General features: G+C 37.0%; 1 protein-coding gene across 2 annotated transcripts in view; it reads left to right on the top strand.

Moving 5' to 3' along the window:
- The first annotated feature begins 2 nt into the window (after positions 1-2).
- Positions 3-16,205, top strand: part of AASDHPPT (aminoadipate-semialdehyde dehydrogenase-phosphopantetheinyl transferase) — a 30,103-nt gene continuing 13,900 nt past the window's right edge. Inside the window, exons 1-4 of one of the 2 annotated variants that reach the window (XM_085064079.1) lie at positions 3-22; positions 1,147-1,372; positions 13,453-13,574; positions 14,271-14,432. In XM_085064079.1, coding sequence (XP_084920205.1) covers positions 1,162-1,372; positions 13,453-13,574; positions 14,271-14,432 — 495 coding nt within the window. In that variant the 5' untranslated portion in view covers positions 3-22; positions 1,147-1,161. Of the gene's footprint in view, positions 23-160; positions 365-1,146; positions 1,373-13,452; positions 13,575-14,270; positions 14,433-16,205 lie in introns of those variants that run through there. The other variant, XM_085064070.1, reaches the window with a different exon arrangement.

Here is a 16,205-nt window from a genome sequence, read left to right as displayed (position 1 = left end):
GGCACCGCCCGGCCCCTGATAGGTCGGTACCTGGCGCATTCCGCTGTCATTCACAGGGCGTTCTGACATCTGATTGGGCAGTGCTCTCGGGGCGGGGCTCTCGGTGCGTCCCGCACGCTGATAGGCTGCCGGCGGGCGGCGGGGGCGGGTGATGGCGGCGCGGGGCGGGCCGTGGGCGGGCGCGGGCAGCGCGGCAGTGGCGGCATTGCGGGCCGCGGCCATGGGCAGTGTGCGCTGGGCCTTCCCCTGCGGCGCCTGGCGACCCCGCCGCCGCGAGTGGCTGCTGGCCGCGCAGCTGGTGCAGCCCGAGGAGAAGGACCGCATCGGCCAGTTTGTCTTTGCCCGCGATGCCAAAGCCGCCTTGGTACATGGGGAGCGGGGACGCGGTTGTCTCGCTGCAGAGTCAGCATTGCCCAGAGTCCTGGTTTTTCCTAGGAAAGCGTGCCCTGCAAGGGCATTTCAGGGATGGAAAGCTGAAGTATAAGGCTTGGTGCATAAAAATATGAAGCTGTGCGTCACTGAGGAGCAAAGAGGGATGTTTGTAGCCTGCTCTCAGTAGTTACTCTTAAAGACTTCACAGGTATCGCAGTCGTGATGCCAAATCAGCAGACAAACCAGCGTGCCCTGGGAGACTGTACACCAGACATCAGTGCAATGTGTAGGAAAATAAAGCTGTTCTACATGATTCAGATTTTAAATCTCGAATAATAATACCTGCTGTAAGGAGTTACTCATCATTTTTTGCTGAGTATTTAATTTGGCACCTAAGTAGCGGAGTGGGTGCACTGAAAGGAAGGCTGTTGAGACAATTTTACTGTTTAGGGTGGTGTAAAAGGTATTTATTTGTGCCATAAAGTACTATAAATAAGTAACATAGAAAAAGGAACTATTGTGATTTGTCTAGACTGGGGCTGGTTTTGGTCATGTGTTGACTATGCTAATAGTAATAAATGTACTTCACACTTATGTCTGGCGAACTCTTGCTTTAACTTGACAGCCTTTTATAAAAGGGACAAATTTAAATTATTGGGCTAAAATACACGACTTGATATCAACAGTAATAAAAGCACATTTTTTAGGCAGATGGTTTTCTAGATCCACGTAGCACAATAGTTGTGTATAAATCACTTCCCCTTTATTTCATAGGCTGGTCGCCTGCTGATGCGGAAATTAATTGCAGAAGAGCTGTGCATACCTTGGAATGAAGTACACTTGCAAAGGACATCAAAAGGAAAACCTTTCCTGGCCAATAACTTACTCGGTATCAATTCAAATTACAACTTCAATATATCTCATCAAGGAGATTATGCAGTCCTTGCAGCTGAGCCTGAGCTTCAAGTTGGCATTGATATTATGAAGACCAGTTTACCAGGTAATGTATTATGGTGACCAAAGCAGATTCTGCAGTGTTTGAGAACTGAATATTTTCACATTTCCTAGAGAACCAATCTGTGTCCTAGAAATTCAGTGTAACTAGAAGAGAGTCTGTGAACATATTGTGGTTTTGGGGTTTCTGACTGTTAAATGCACTCCTCACTATAAAATTATCAATTAGGATTGTAGCAAACTGTATTTTTAAATACAGTTTTGTGGAGATCATTTTGTTTGCAAGTGCTCATTGGTGTATGACTGGATTAAAGGAGAAACATACTGTGATTTATGATTCACTGGAATTCTAGTTTTTTAAAGTCTTCCTCAAATATTTAACCAGATATGACAGTAGTAGTTGTGTTCTTAGAGAATGTTTCTTTGCAGTTTTTGAGTTGCCTAGCCTTTTGTGCTGTGAAATACACTGTGTTGTAAGGTAGAGATTCAGATAAACCCTGACCAAATTCAGTCTGGTCACTTTACACCATGTTAATGACAGCTGCAAGTGTAAATTTTAGGATTGTCATGTTCAGCTAGGATGCACAGAAACTTTGCTGCAATCTGACGTTCTTTCCTGTGGCTCCCATCTGCTGTAGACCCTCACTCTGAGGATGGTGGTCAGCATGTGAGGCCACAGGGTAGCCTTTGGAAAGTGAAACAGCAAATAAATAATATTAAGGATAGAACTTTAGTTCGTATTACAGGGAGTATAATTTAAAGTTGGCCATTGTTTCACCTAAAATTTTTCTGAGGAAGATTTTAGTCTTAGTAGAATCACTTGAAACTTTCTTTTATTGCTTGGCTATGAATAGGTAACACTGACTTTCCCAGTATTATTTTCTCTGATAGTTCCACTGAGTGGTGCTCTTGTCCTGCAGTTGCTAAGTACATTATATTTCTGAAGGTGAATCCACTATAAATCTCTTTGCCTAGAACAGCTACAAGGACAAAGAGTTCCCTTATGAACAAAGTACATTTCAGTAGGTTTGTTTGTTTTTTCATCAAACGCTTGTTCAAATACAAAGTACTTCATCTTGTGATGTTATCCAACAGCATCTTGATTGAGGTCTCCAGTATCGTAGCTCTTACATTCCTTTATTGTTCAACCAGCGAGCGTGCGAAATCTGCAGTGCAGATATGCAAGAGTATGATGCAGCTGAAAGTTTTGAGAAATCTGCTGTTTGTGTGCTAGTATGTAGCAAGGAGTCCTGGTGCACATAAACGTGTTACTTTTTAATCAGTGCTATGTATTTTTGTTTTACTTATTGCTTGTAAGAAGCTGCCTCTTTCCATATTACTTGTGCTTCATTATCAAAATCTGAGAAATTAAAGTACTACAAGTCATAGTCTTTTTCAAAGGCAGGCCATACTAGAACCTGTTCTTACCACTGCAAAAAGCAACAGTTCTACAAAAGTTCCACAGGTATGCAACAGTTCATCATGGTTTTTCCTCTATTCAGACATTGAAGTAAGTACTGTAGTGATGGTAGCAAAGGAAAATAGCCTCTTTAGGTATTGTATGTTGCTGCCTTTTTGTTATCTGGCAGGTTATTGTAGATTTAAATCAGTCTTTCAATTTAATTGTTTTTGAGGAATTACTGAGATCATTGAACGTTTTCTTCTCTTTAGATCAGTTTAAGATGAGCTCTTGAGTCATTTGTAAAAATGCACACTGTCCTGTAAATTTGTTAGTAGAAGTCTCTGTGGACATTATTTGGCCAGAGAGGTAATGCATATGAAATTATTTTAAGCCTTTCACAAAAGAAATTAGAAGGATTCTCACAATACTATTAACTCCTGTGAAAAAAACTGAACTTGTGTTTGATTTTTAACTTATGGACAAGAAATTTTGCAACAAGTGTCAGCTTAGTTTAAGTGGTGTGTGGGATGTTGATTTACCAGTCACTTAAACCCTGTAAAGTAGAACATTTTCAGAGACTGAGGAAATAATTATAGCTTAATAAAGATTGCCTTGTGCATTTGAAAAAAATTTAGATCTTAGGCTCGAGAGCTTTCCTGCTGTGCAAGTGAATTTCTTTTCACTAATGTAATTTCTTAGCTTAGATGGATTTGCAAAGGTAAATAAATTAACACTTCATTCCATATATATGAAAATCAGCCTGCAATCTTTCTTACCTATCACATTATATTTACTTTGATCTGGGCATCTTCAATCTCAGTTTTATTTCAGAATTAAATATTTGGCATGCAGTAAAATCAGCTTTTCTCATTAATATGTTGGTTTCATGCTAGGCTTGCTTGTTGAAAGACACAAAAGAGTAAATTTTCTGCATGTGAATCTTACAGAAAAATTAATTTGGTCTAAAAATACTCCATTAAATGATTTTTTAAGGAAGTAGGCTATTATGTGCAAACACCTAATTATTTGAAACGGGTTTTCTCTGAGGCAAAGAAATACAAAGAGAACTTGACCAATTTTTCTCTTTTTATTCTCATTAATGCATTATTGTGGTGAGGTAATGCAAGAGATGATAGAGATATTCAAATCAGAGCTAGGTCACACATAAATCAGAGTGTGTAAGCCCCAAAAGAAGCTAAATAGCATATGTCAGTCTAGCTAGTGGAGGTCTCTATCTCTCCCTCTCCAGACAGTTTTAAACTTTGTGCTGTTTGTTTTGGTGTATTCATAAGCCTAATTGAGTTAGACCCTACCTACATCATAGTTAAGGTATTTGGCATATCTTTTAGTTAGCAGCCATGCTCAGTTTTTTGCACTTGCAGTCCTTTTTCTTAATTGCTGCTTTTCAGCTTTTCAGAAAGAATTTGCTAACCTAGAAAGAAATTCCAAAGCAGGTTGTTCTTTGGAGTACTATTGTCCTTAAGGTGACTTAACTTTACCTTAAACAAAGTTTTAACTGTTTTGTTTTTTGTTTTTATTGTTGTGTTTCAGTAAATCTCATAGCAGCAATCAGCATCTAATCTTTTACTGCTAGAAATAATCACCAAATTGTTAGCTAATGTTACAGCTTTAGATGTGTAGATGCACTGTTTGGAATGAAGAAATTAACAAAGAGTTTGTTTAAATGTTACTTCTAACAGATCAAAGAAGTCATCATTTATCAATATGTATGTAAGCACATCATTTTTAGATGTGAAGGAGTGTTAAAACAGCTAATATCCTTGTTGAGCTAAAGAACCACAGTGATTCTATGCACTACAGTGAGTAAATAGGGAGGCATTTCTTTGTTCTTGTTCTGTTTGCAACTGGAAAGAAACAGCCATCTTAAATGTACTCTTAAAGAATACATATTTTATAACAGTTTCATTGTTCTGCTTTATTCACATTTCTAAGACAGATTTAACCTGGAATTACACAGTTCTGTAAATGATGAAGCACCAATGCTTGATAAACAGTGAAAGAGAAACTGATATTGTGATTAAATCTCTTCTTTAAGGGAAAATTCACTTATTTTCCAAAGAAATACTTTTAATCCTTTAGGAATATTTCTTTATTAGAAAAATGTAAAACCATTTGGATTAAAATAGAAACGTAGCAAAAATGTAGAACTGTAAAATTAAGCTGTGGAGAGTAGAGATGTTTAAAATGAGGGGTAAACTAGCAATAAGAAACAGAAAAATCTTAAACTAGGAGCTTTTAGTAAAAATAAGATGTGGAACAAAGTAACTATAAGAATGCTTGTCAGATTGTTTTGATGTTGTGGGTGTTTTTTTCCATTCTGTTCACTGAATTTGCAATAATCACAATTTATTACTTAATTGGTGTTTTGGGAAATTAAGTTGTACATTAACAATGAGCAACTAAATAGAACTGACTTTTTTCTAACAGAACTAAAGGTGCTTCTCAGTCTGCACTAATGACAGTTAGTTTTGGCTTTCCAAATTAAGAAAGTGTAGCAGAACAATGTGATCCAACGACTGAGGTTAAGTAATTACTATGTAGGTGATTAAAATTGCCTTTTGAGGAGTTTCTTGCTAACATTGCGCATTTCCATTAGCTTCAGCTCTACAGACACCTGTAGTTGTTGCAAAGGCTGGAAAATAGAAGCTGACTTTATCTGGTGTTGTCAAAAGCTTATTTGGATATTGACTGTGCAGCTATTACAGTTTGGAGCTCTTACGGGTTTCAAAGTTGTGAGACAATCTTTTCGAGACAGACTTGCAGATTTTTTTAGACTTGACTTATGAAAATGTAGAAACTTAAATATTTCACAACTCTTCTCAGTAAATGTAAAAAGAAAAAAAGCAGCCTTAGCTGCATTTCCCTGATGTATTTCCTTTCTAAGAGAAATTCAGATTTTCAACAAGGGAAATATTTTTATATTTCCTCAATAAAGATGGCAGGTTGCTATTGTTATGTTAGGTTTTCAGGAAAGTTTAGGATCAGGAGACATTTGCTACATCCATAGGTAGCTGTTTTCTTGCCATTTATTGGATTGGTGCTGGGAATTCTAAGCGTTCATGGCTGTTATGTACTGTGTTGCATTTTGATGGAAAATCCAATTTTGTAGTGCATTAAAAAAATTATTACTTGCCATGTATAGTTTTCCTGTTTGTTCATCAGACCTGTTGGGTTCTGTATTAAACGTGTATATCTTCCTTTTTTCTTTCCTAGTAAAAACCAATTTAATAAAAGCAAAGCAAACACTTGGAGATGGTATCTACAAGAGTAGATACAGCTGATACAGGTGAATAAACCATTGAACTTCATCAGTTTTTCATCTGTGTGCTCCTGCTTTTTCATCTGCTTTTGCCGTATTGCAGTACATTTATCTTCCCCTTGCATCTTTCCTTGTGTAGCTTTTTGGCTGAATTAAAGACAGCTCCTGCAGTGGCAGAAGTTGATTTGTGTTGTTAGGGGGAAGGATATGGGGGGACAACATGCCAATGAGTAGCTGACTGCTGTGTCTTCTCTGTGGGAAGACCAAACAAAGCAAGACATGCTGGATTTTAGCTGTCAAGTGGGACAAACAGCCTTTCAGCTGCTGGCAAGCCAAACAAATGGCTTTATAAGGTTTTGGCTTTTTGGACTTTTGTTCATTTATTTTTAAAGGATGTCCTTATGTAGGAGAGATTGGTTCGCAAATTTAAAACACTAATACTACTTCTGTCATTATGTTGGGTTTTTTGGACTTCATTATGAATGGGGGAAAGAGGTAATGATGGTGTACAGATAGAGGTGGAAAAGTTTGAGTGTGAAAATAAGAAACATTTTTACTCCATTCAGCTGTGCAATTCACATTCTGCGACAGGCTTCTGGGCAGTGTCCTCTTCTTCCATTACAAAGGAACTCTGTTATTGGATTCGTTACTGCAGTAGGATGTCATGAGGTTGAAGGATGTAGCCCCAGAGTGTGCATCTCAATATTGAGAACCATTTCCACGCCAAATTTAGAGGAGAGATCTCTCATCCGACTTTTTCAGTGAAACCAGCTCAGTTTGAATCAGCTTATGCTTTCTAAGGTTGCAGAGCTTCCCAGGAAAAAAACTGCAGGGGTAAAAATTGCATTAATCAGATCAAGGAAGTGATACAAAATGGGAATCATATGGTGAAATTAATGTAGAAAATGAAGATGACTTAGATACTGAGAATTGGCTTCCCCTCTTTTATTCAGCATAGCCTTTTATATACCAAGCACCAACTGGATTGCAATGCATCCCCAGGTTCTGCAGTGGGACTGGCTTCTTAAAGATGGGCCTACTTTCCCTATAATTACACTGTCACCAAATACCTAACTTTTCCTGCTTGATAAACTTTGAAAGGAAAATCTGATATTGTGATTAAATCTCCTCTTTTTCCTTGTCCGTTTTCTTGGAATACTAAGTGTGGGGTTTTGCTTGTTTGTTTTCTTGGACTAGTAAATGGTACTAACGTATAGGTTTTCTTTAAAATGTTAATTTTAGAGCAAAGGATTAATTACCAAATATTTCAGTCAACATAATCTCTCTGAATGTGTAGAAAGACCTTCTTGTATATTACATCATAAAATGCAGTAAAACATTTTAGAGATCTGGTGGCTTGGTACCCTGTGTAGGGTAAGGGCGCTGATAGTCAGGCACATATCTTATATGTGGGAGGTATTGCACTGGTAACCTCTTAAGGTTTTTGTTGTCTTTCAAAGAGAAGCAGATCTAGCTCCGTTGAAACACATCATGTACCTAAATGTCTATGGCTATTAAAGATCTCTCAGCATTTGGACTTTTTTTTACTTCCTTTTACATCTATAGTTGTGTCCTCACGATTTGCTTTATAAAAGAATATATTTTTATGTTCAGTTAGATTTTGGGGTTTGTGTTTATTTTTAGTGGGATGCAGCATAAACTCATAAGTGTTGAAAGAGAGTTCCTGCTGTTCTGGCAATGGAATGATTGCTTTAACTGTTTGATATATGTTCTGTAATGAAAAACTGATTAAAATTCCTTTTTTGGTGGGGTAATTTATGTTTTTGCTGAACTGTTATGGCTACCTAGAGCTCTTCTAGCTGTGGCCATACAACCTCTTGGAAAGAGCTTAAGCAAGTAAAAGATGTAATAGTTGACAAGCACAAGTTAAGAAAGGTTTCTTAATTTATTACTGCTCACTTTCTTTTTTGCTGTCAGTGTTTAGTTATAAGTACATTTTGTTCAAAGAATTAAAGGTTCCTGAGTCATCTTTGTGATTAAGATGCTGTGTTTTTTCAATGCTTTTATTTTCTCCACTCAGAAGCAAGCGAAAACCATGAGCTAGCACCTGGGTGTGTTTGACTCCAAATTCTTCAATAGCAAGTATATATTCCAGCTGAATATTTGGCATAGAAAGTACATGTAAAAATATCCTGGAGTCTGAACAAAATTTGAGAGGCATTTTTTAAAATTTTCAGAACAAATGACTTAAATTGATCAGATATGAGGTATCCAGTTGACAGCTTGTGACTTTCCTTCAAGTTTTTTTGAACCAAGCCATAGCTGTGTCAAAACTGCTGTTTTTCCAGTCAAGTTTTAGAGGTAGAGCTATATAAGCCATTTTGATTCTTTACTTTCTTTTGTTTTACATTTACTGTCAGAGCAACTTGTTTAAATGTTCGTCGCTGCTGTTAGACCCAACCACACTAATGCAATTGAAACCTTAGCAGTTTCTCTAATATTGTAAAGACATAATGATGCTAACTGCAGGGAAAATATCAAACATGATCAAATTATTTCAGTCTCGTTATGACTTTTCCATTTTTACAATCTGGAAAATGTTGAGTAATTCATAGGAGGCAATGTCAAATTTTAAGGCATTTTAAAGTTAGTGCTGCGTCTCTGATGTGTGCTAAGATAAAACACATCAGTAGTAACGTGATGAGAATGGATGTTTAACATACAAATAATTGAGAATTGCTGGATACTGACAGGAAGCATAGAGGTCAGAGAATGTAAATCCAATTTCCAATTCACACTAAAGCTGTGTGAGCTAGTAGATTGAAAAACCATGCATTGTTAATGTTCTATCTGGCTCTTGTAAGTTAGTCATTTATCTCACTAATTATTTGCCTTGTGTTGTTTTAAACATCAGTACAAGGGTTAGCTGGTATTAATAAACAATTAGGGCTCGGGCAACTGTTGCAGAAGAAATGTTTTCTCTGTGTCAATTTACTTTGGTTTCCTTTAGAGACAGTAAAATGTGATCAAATCTGGCTTGTGCCCTACACCAAAAGGATTGTCAGCCCAAGAGTCCAGGACTTGAAACATTCATCCAATACAGTTGGTTAGTTTATAAGCTTTATAGCTATCTGGTGTTTCACATTATTAGGCAGATTGATCTGTTTATGCTTCAGTTGTTAATTTTGCTGTGTACAAAGTGTCACACTGCCACTTTACCTGTCTTCCATCTGAAAATAAACTGATGGTATTGATTAGGTATTAGTTCTTGATCAGTGACCTGGTTCTTTTATGCAGTTCGAGATGCAAGGAGGCTGTTCACATTCTGGGGTTTGTTTTGTATTTTTGTTTTAACTGTTTGTTTGGGTTTGGTTTTGTCTGTTGTGTTTTTTCAGGAGATTAGTTGATCAATGAGCTGGCAGTAGCAGCTTTATAAGCTAGTTAGTTTGTATCTGACCAAAACAATTTGAAGACTGTAAACTAGTAAAACCTGAAGATGGTCAGTCATCTACTCTTCTCACTTATTTTTGAGGAGGTATGTGATGGTTTTAATAATTTTGGGTACAAGTTTATACCCTGGCTGTGTTAAGTGTACATTATTAAAAAAGCTGACTTATAATTAACCTGATGTTTGTCAACATGTAAACAAATTGTATGAAGATTTCTGTACTGCTATGGATAGTATTCTTCTCTATTAATAGTATAATAATTTACATGCATCTTAATTCTGATTGCCTTTTGTCTTCCTACAAATGCATCTTGTTTGGATTCTTTAGCAGGTAGAAAAATGGGGGAAAATTATCCTGTATTTATGTACTATTTCTAAAGTGCATTTGCAAACAGGGCTAGAGATGTAGTCTGTTTTCTTATTCTTCACTCCTGCCTCTTTTTAAAATCAGTCTTTTATATCTGTTCTGAGGGGTTTCTGTTTTATGGGGAAGATACAAAGCAGATTTTTTGCCTAGTCTTTGGAAAGATTTAATAAAAAACCCAGTTGTCGTTGCAGTGGAAAAATGACACTATGTATTAATGTAAATAGCTCATGCAAAAAATCCAAAATGCACACACATATGCACAAATATGAGCACGCACGCTTGCCTCTATATAGCGTGTTTACTTTCCAGGCTTAATATTGGGCTCTTGTTTCCAGTATCACTTACTATTTCCTCTCCTCACTCTTCCTGAAATTTCCAGGGTACCGTGTGCTTTTAATTTAATGAAGAAACTTAACTTTGGGTTTAGATTGTATTTTAAATTAATAGAAGGGAATTTTTGAAACATTACTCTGTTTATATTATTAAGAATCAAATGTGCTTAGAAGTTTATTAATGGGGAATGTATTTTAAAAACAGAGAGGGTGATATAATTAGTGCTCAGCATTAAAAGAGTTGGTTTGTTATTTTGAAGAGTTCTATTTCTTGGCAGAGGCAAGTGAGAAGTACTTACTTAAGAAGTAAGTTCAATTCTGAAACAAGTTGACAAGTGGGACCTACTTTAGAATGCAAATTTAAAACCAAATAATTAATTGCTACATGGTGCATGTTCCTGTTCTTTCAAAGAAGGTTTTGCATAAATTGTGGCAAGTACATTTGAGGCTTTTTTTTTTCCCTAATCACACTAAAAGCAGAAAGTGTAGCATTTAAACAGAAACTTTCTGCTGCTTCTAGGTGTGGCCCCTTCCTATCTCCTATGTCATGAGAGACATGGGAAAATTGAAGGGGGTTTAGTGAAGGGCCACCAAGGTGATTAGAGGGTTGGGGAGCTGACCTGTAGAAATGCTGATGGTGGTGGGTTTGTTGAACCTGAGGAGGGAAATGTAATCCCAGACAAGCTGAAATGTAGCTGCAGAGAGGATGTACATAGTTGTCTCCATGAGCATGCCCAGGAACAGGGCAAAAGGCAGCAGGCTCAGGTTGCGTCAGGGGGAGTTCTGTCTCTGTAGAACCAGTCTTCACCATGAGAACAGTAGAACACTGGACTAGGTTCCCCTGAGAAAAGGGGAAACACTCTGCTTGACAGGGCCCTGGGTAACCCAGCATAAGGCTCTGTTTTTCAACAGAAGGTTGGACCAGGTGGTCTCCAAAGCTGCTTTTCAACCTACATTTTCCCCATGGTTCGTTCTGTGAATCTTTCTCTCATAACTGAAGCAAATATAGGGAAATGGACTAGGCAGGCTGTGGTACAGCAAGTAATGTGTGCAGAATAGTCATCCTAAGTCCTCTGATCCATTCCTCAAAGTGAAGCAACTCACTGCATTGAGGAAGCAGGGAATGAGTGCACTTAAGGACAAAGTGGTGCCTGAGCTTTTCAGAGGAGGAATGTGACAGACAGCTGGCGTGGACGGGAAAGTTTAGTGTGAATTTGAACATAAATGTTGAGAAGCATAGCTGATCAGTTAAAGAAATGTAGGACAAAAAATGGGGCGAACAGTGGGGGAAGAAGCAGTAGCATATGGGTTTGATATGCACTTGGTGTACTAAATAGTTTGAGTGTATTCACCACATGTGATATAGTTTGGATGGCAGGACTGGCAGTGCAGGAGCCTTTATATGCTTCCACGTGGTGAAGGTAGTGTAGTGTGAGTAGTTTTGGGGTGTTTTCTCTGGTAATGTGAATAGTCCTGGGTTATTGAAAGGAGGAAAACTCTCTACACCAGGAGATTCTGGAATGTTTTGTAGTTTGAGTCACAAGAACATGCTGGAGCCTCACTGCTGTTGTCTTAAATATTCAAGAAAAGAAGAGAAAGTGGGAGGGGGAAGTGGATTGTTTGGAGCAGGTATTAATATAGTTATTTAATTGTAAAATGGGCTATATAAACAAAGAGGTGAAAGAAAATACCTTTCTCCAAGTTCAGCAATTGTTTTGGTTTTTTTTCACTGTTTCAGGCAAGTTGGATTGTGTAAGTAGATGGATATGGCATTTGCCTTGAAAATTCATCAAAACATACTTAACATTGTGGTTGCTTTTTTCTATTACTGTTTTTTTCTCTAGAGGTAAGTTAGTCCTTTCCTTTGTTCTGGATTATCCCATTAGCTTACTACTGCAACTGTCAACAAAATTTGTGTCTTAAGGTGTTCGCTTCAAAAATACAGTTGAGGGCATCTCTGAAATGTCATGGCCATTTCTTGTGGGATGTGTATGTCAGATAACACTTTACAGTATGCTTTGGAAATAGTGAGAAAACCTGAATGTGTCCATTTGTGTAACGTTAGTTTGTTCAGATCGATTATTACTACTGCTGCCAATACCGGTTTTTATTTAGTGCTTAGATATCTGTAGAAGACAACCCCTTTATGAGTAGGTTTAATGCCTTTCACCCTGGTTTAAGATGGAGAACATTAGTGTAGAGAAGGAAATTTCTTTGCCCACAGTCAACTCAAAGAATTACTGGCACAGCTACAGTTAGAATCTGCATGTTTTGTTAAGCAATTACTTAGTGATGGGTTCTTCAGAGTAATGTGGTATTGGGAGGGGGAGAATGTTTTGGAATAAATATGACAAATACTTTATTTTTAACAGGAACATTGAGTAACCTATCAAAGAAATTGTCACAATATGTGGAGTTGTCTCTGTGCAGATTTTTATTGCTAAAGAAAATGGGTTGTTTTCTGCCATTGTCTCATTAGCCACCTGTAGGCACAATTGGACTTGTGCACAACTGGATGCTTGCATGGGATGCTGATTAATATAGGCTATGAGTAGCCAAGAATATAATGAGGTCCATAGCTTTCAGTGTATAATAGAAATGCTATTGATCAATATAACCACACACTCTGTATTGTCTTATACATGGTAAATTTAGACTATTGGGGAAAAGTGGTGTAGCCCCTGAAGAGCTGCTGCACAGCCACACAGCTGGGCTTATTTTTAGAGGAAGCTTAAATTTAATTTAGGGATTTGAAAGTTTGGTAGTTTGAGGCTGTGTTTTTGGTTTTGTTTTTTTTTTTTTTTTCCCCTTGGTATATTTCTTACTGTTATTATGGCTACCTCTCTACCCCCATTTTTCTTCCAGAGAAAATCGAATCCAAACAGCTTAATACGTGTGTGATAAATTTGGAAGACTGTGCTACTACTACAAGTGCTTAAAAAAGTGTTTCTTTTGTATCCCAGCATCCAAGGAGGCAGAATAGCTTGATAAATTTTGACAGACAGCATGCTTTTTACTTGATGTTACTAGATCAAGCTGTCAGATGCTAGAGACTGTATTTGCTACTTTTGTAGTTGAATATAATTTTTTATGTATATATATAAAATCAGCATTGGTTAAATACTTTGCATTTTGGAGAATGCTGGAAATACTGCATCCTGGACAATCATCAGCTCACTGCTTTGTGGCTGTATAAATTCAAATTGTGGAGCAGAGTTAGTTCATAATTTTTTTTTTTCTATGAGTTTTTTCTAGAACAATAACGTGAGGTAATTCATTTGCTTATTATCACTACTCTTGTTAAAATTTCTATAAATATCTCTGTCTGATTTATAGGTAGTAGCTCAATTCCAAGTTTCTTTCACATAATGAAGCGACAGTTTACTGAAACGGAGTGGGATGTAATCAAGTCTGTGAGTAATGAATGGATGCAGCTGGATATGTTTTATCGGCACTGGGTAATACTTCTTTTTCTATTTAAAGTCTGAAAATGTGAACTTTTTTTTATAGGATTTATTGTTTTCAGTGTAGTAAAAATGTAATCTTTTATAGTTGCATGGAATCATAGAATGGTTTAGGTTGGAAAAGACATCTGAGATCATCAAACCTACCTCTAAACTATGTCCCTAAGCACTACCTTTGCCCATATTTTAAAGAATTTCAGGATTGGTGGCTCAACCACTTCCCTGGGCAGCTTGTTCCAGTGCTTGAAAAGCCATTTGATGACACAGTTTTTCCCATTATCCAGTCTAAACTCCCCTGGTGCTACCTGATACTATTTCACATGAAGAAATTCTTGGACTTTTTATTTCAGTGATTATTTTTTATTTGAGTAACTTTGAAAACCACGGTACAGCTGACGTTTCCAGATTTATTAGTAGTTTTAAAAATATAGCCAGAACAAGGTAAATGGTTCATATCTCTGTGTGCCACTGAGTAATTTCAATTCCATGTTTATTTTAGTGCAGCAAGATAGGCTGTATATAAACAATGCTGATACTTTATTCTCATGATAATTGCATCAGTCTACCCTCATATTTACAATAGTGTAAGTCTTAAATTTATTTTGTCTACAGTGTGTACTCAGAGGTAATGTTTATAGAACAGTTTGAAAACGGCCAGTATGAATAAAATACGTTTATTGTGTGTTTTAGGCCTTAAAGGAAAGCTTCTTAAAAGCTATTGGAGTTGGAATTGGCTTTAACTTGCAAAGAATTGAATTTAACGTGTCTCCGTTGCAACTGGAAATAGGGAAGGTGTATAAAGAGACAAAAATGCTTCTGGATGGAGAAAAAGAAGAGGAGTGGACATTTGAGGTAAAGAATGTGTTTTCTCTAGTGATAAACAGTCTGCTTATGGTTGCATTGCATATTTGATTTCTTGGTTTAAATTTCAACTTCACACCTTTATTCTGCATAACCTCATTGAGCATATATTAAGCAAAACTTAGGTTATAAATCTGCAGCATTTTAAAGTATTTTTGATAATTGCAAGAACACCCCATAGACACATTCTTTATAATGTCTTTTTATTTTTCCTGTTCTTGGTATATATTTGCTGCAGTCTGTGAAGGTCATCCTAAGGTGTGCAGGAAGTTCACAGAAATATATTCAGACCTGATTTCTTGAACAGTGTGTAAGATTTTAAAGTTCTTCATCCATTGGTCTAGAACAGGACCTAGTGATTAACCAACCCCATTAGTGTTTGTTAGATGTTTGAAATGGATGAAGTGTCTTCAGCTCCTTTGGTACTTCTTGTCCACACAAGAAATGTATGTTTTTGTGAGTTTGAAGGGGCTGCTGTATGTGGGAATGGACAGAAGAAAAAATTTGCTTTTGCTTAACAGAAGATTAGTTTGGCCTCAATAGTCTGTGTGAGTCTTAGGGTTTGAGCTTTTGTTTTGCTTCTTCAAAGTTAGTGGGCTTTATCAATAAAATACCTATCCTTTCAGATTTGGTAAGAAATTATCAGTATCATCTTGTGTAGATTAAAGGATATGTAGGGGAAGAACTGATAGGGACATGGTTTACTGGTGGTCCTGGCAGTGCTGGGTTAACCGTTGGACTTGCTAGTTTTAAAGGTGTTTTCCAGCCTGAGTGATTCTGATTCACAATGGTCTCAAATTATTTTATTACCTAAAAAAACAAGCTTTAAAAACAAATTAAATCACAATCCCCTTTCTCTACACCCCAGAGACGTATTTGTTCAACCACTTTAAAGAAAGCAAAAAATAGAACAAACTGTCAAGTGCTCTTTTCAGTGAGATTATTCCATTTCAAATAGATATTTGCATTTTTAAAACACCTGTATTGTTGGAGACAGCTGATCCAATAGTGCTGTCTAAATGACAAATTTCTATTGTATGCCTGTTTTCTTTAGTATACGAAATACATGTACCCTGTGCTTGTATGAAGGAATGAATGTTCCAGTCATGTTTAACTTCAGAGTACAAGTTTATATCTTCACAGTTCATTCCTTGCAGCTTTCCTATCCACTTTTGGTTTTGTGTTATTTTACAAGTCTATGCATACTAAATCAGCCCTCTTACTCAATTCCTATATGGTATGGCAATATCAGTACGTCATGAAATTCACTAGTTGGAATTACACTGGCAAAAGAAGTTACTGGGAAAGCCTATCATGCATTTTGTCTCAGAATGCTTTCTGTATTGCTGCAGTATACCATGGCCAAGGGAACATCTACCTCTCTTGATTGAATTCTGGAGCTCCCTGATTTTGGTCTTTGACATGCCTGTGGTTGATTGACAGAAATAGCCTGAAGATGGTGAGGTAGATAACTCCCTATAATACTTAAAATGCTTTCTAAATGTTTGAATTTCCACTAGTAATTACTGCTAGAAGGTTCATGCAGGTTTTTTCTGAGGAATGTCTTCACTTCCATGCTTGCCCTCCTGCTTCCCAAGAGTGCAGCATTATAATGAGGCAGATTCTAGTATTTCAAAGAAAGGACTTCATGCCAAGTTTCCTTTAAATACAAGCTCAATTGGGATATAATTTCATTTAAATATCAAGTCATTAAAATGAAATAAATAAGATGTTTTTCAGTTACCGATCTCTGGAGAGCCTAAA

This window comes from Lichenostomus cassidix, chromosome 1, assembly GCF_008360975.1.
Source record: "Lichenostomus cassidix isolate B80296 chromosome 1, HeHo_3.0, whole genome shotgun sequence".
Lineage (NCBI taxonomy): Eukaryota > Metazoa > Chordata > Aves > Passeriformes > Meliphagidae > Lichenostomus > Lichenostomus cassidix.
Note: the sequence above shows the minus strand (reverse complement) of the source record. Positions and strands in the feature narration are given on the sequence as shown.